This window comes from Penaeus chinensis, chromosome 19, assembly GCF_019202785.1.
Source record: "Penaeus chinensis breed Huanghai No. 1 chromosome 19, ASM1920278v2, whole genome shotgun sequence".
NCBI lineage: Eukaryota > Metazoa > Arthropoda > Malacostraca > Decapoda > Penaeidae > Penaeus > Penaeus chinensis.
The window spans coordinates 27,490,931-27,493,430 of NC_061837.1; the positions used below are offsets into that span (position 1 = coordinate 27,490,931).

Here is a 2,500-nt window from a genome sequence, read left to right on the forward strand (position 1 = left end):
TTCTAATAATGAATTCTATGTTTCTAAGTTGTACATTTTTCCTTATTCCTTATCTAACCGATGGGTAAAATAAGGTTCCTTTCCAGCTACCACTCTTCAACCGAGGGTCAGCTTTCCCGCGGCTGGAGGATTACATGCGAGTGGTAGATCATCGGCGCATCCCTGTTGTGACACGCGGAGCAACACAAAATACTATAGAGCGAAATACCTTCCCTCACAAATATAAGAAGGTATGTTATGGAAAGATTGTTTATTATCCTGCCTTTGGTGAAATATATATGTTGGGGGCATGTTTCTTATTGAATGCATGTTCTAGTGTGCGTATATGTATTCCTTTATACATATACTTATGTAAATATATTCATAGATTGTTAGCTATAGATATGAATGTTATACATACATGCATATATGTATATATATATGTGTGTGTGTGTGTGTGTGTGTGTGTGTATATATATATATATATTATATATATATATATATATATATATATATATATATATAATATATATATATGTATATATATATGTATATATATACATATATATATATATATATATATATATATATATATATATATATATACATATATATATGTATATGTATATATGTGTGTATATATATATATATATATATATGTATATATGTGTGTATATACACACACACACACACACACACACACACACACACACACACACACACACACACACACACACACACACACACACACACACACACACAGTCACTCACTCACTCACTCACTCACTCACTCACTCACTCACTCACTCACTCACTCACTCACTCACTCACTCACTCTCTCACTCTCTCACTCACTCTTAGCCTAGAATTCCTTATGCATTCTTTTAAGAATTTTGTGTTATTGTATCCAAAAGTTGTTGAGGGCAAAAGGTTGATTGATATTTATTGCAGATGAAACGATCTGATGTGAGTGATGATGGACTGGAGAAGTGCACCATCTGTCTGTCTGAGTTCGAAGAAGAGGAGGATGTGCGGCGGCTCCCCTGCATGCATTTGTTCCATATAGAGTGTGTCGATCAGTGGCTGGCAACCAATAAGAGATGCCCCATTTGCAGGGTGGACATAGAAGCTCATCTTACCAAGGACTACACAGCAACGTCCTCCTGAGGTCAAGGCTCTAGTAAGGGTGGAATATCTTGAAATCACATCTTTGGAAGGGCGGTCAGTTTCGGTCTAAACAAGGAAAGAGAAATTACTAACAAGGCATGCTGTCTTTTGTGAAGATGATAAGACCAAGCCCCAAAGTAAGCGAGTTATGGTTCCTACTTAAAAAAGGGAGTTGTTAGGCTTAAGTAAAATTCCACTTTTAATATATCGTTATCAGTAGGGGAAGAATTCCTACTTACTAGAGAGCTGAAAAAAATATAAAAAATTGTGTGTAAACCCCTACATACCTTCAAGAGCAGTGCTCTGAGGAGAATGATGATAATCTGAAAATTATGATACAAGACATTGCAACCTCACCCAGGTGTTGGCCTCTGTGTTGTGTAAAGTAAGTTTCAACTAGACCTCCAGGTAGTGGCCAGCTTCAGGGACTTCACTCTATCAGTGTCACTACCATTGAGAGGATCCTAGGCATTTGGCAGAGCAGAGTTGTGGTATACTTTGTAATAGATTACATTGTAATTTATAGATTTAATCTTATCCTCCTATTATTGTATCATATAAATATATATATATTTACCAATATATATATTACAAACAGTGAGTCTCACTGTCTGAACCAACAACATATCTTCCAGTTTGTTGCACTCTCGAGCCAATGCTTGATGTATCAAAGTTGTTAATAAGTTGGCCAAAGTAGTTGGTAGAACTGCCCAGGTGTTTAGTGGAGGATAAACCTATGAAGTAATTGTATATGGCAAGTTGTGCAATAAGAGGGAAGTGAGGTGTGTCTCAAGTAATTCATGCCACTGGGGATGAGCTAAGGTGTAAACCTTTAAAAAAGTAATAGATAATTTTACAATGACCTATATGTATAGAGCCATGGACATTGTAAAAGTAAATGTACTCTAGCCAAAACTTATCTGAAACGGGTGTATTGTTATCAAGAAGAGTGTAAGGGCAAGAAGAACTCTGGCAGTATTTTCTGCACTGGTGTTGGAGCCAAAATAAGATGACTGAAGAAGTAGGGCAGGTGATTCTCTTGTGTAGAAGTACACACCTTTAAAACTACTATTCAGAGGCCTGAAATTGCAGGCCATAGGTGATGCATGTTCAATATTTTGGATATTGCATTTAATTTTATTTTCTATTCCAAGGTGTTTCTTTATAAAGCCAACTGTGACAAAGAATGGCAACACATTGATGTGATCATCACCTAAGGTCATAAGATTTTATGGCCCAGGCAAGTTAGTGCTTTATAGTGAAGTTCTTTTCTTTTCTTTTTTTTCTGTTTTTTCAAACCTGTATCCTAGGGCTTGGGAAGAAACCCTTACAGTCGCCCACACACTCAGGTATT

The 2,500-nt window shown here is 36.4% G+C and overlaps 1 protein-coding gene across 1 annotated transcript in view; it reads left to right on the forward strand.

The window, feature by feature from the left end:
- The window catches only part of LOC125035180 (E3 ubiquitin-protein ligase arkadia-A-like), a 26,930-nt gene that overhangs the window by 24,004 nt on the left and 426 nt on the right, over nt 1–2,500 (forward strand). The window contains exons 5-6 of the mRNA XM_047627407.1: nt 75–230; nt 931–2,500. The exon at nt 931–2,500 is cut by the window's right edge and continues 426 nt beyond it. Of these exons, the coding sequence (XP_047483363.1) occupies nt 75–230; nt 931–1,146 (372 nt within the window). The 3' untranslated portion in view covers nt 1,147–2,500. The remainder of the gene's footprint in view (nt 1–74; nt 231–930) is intronic.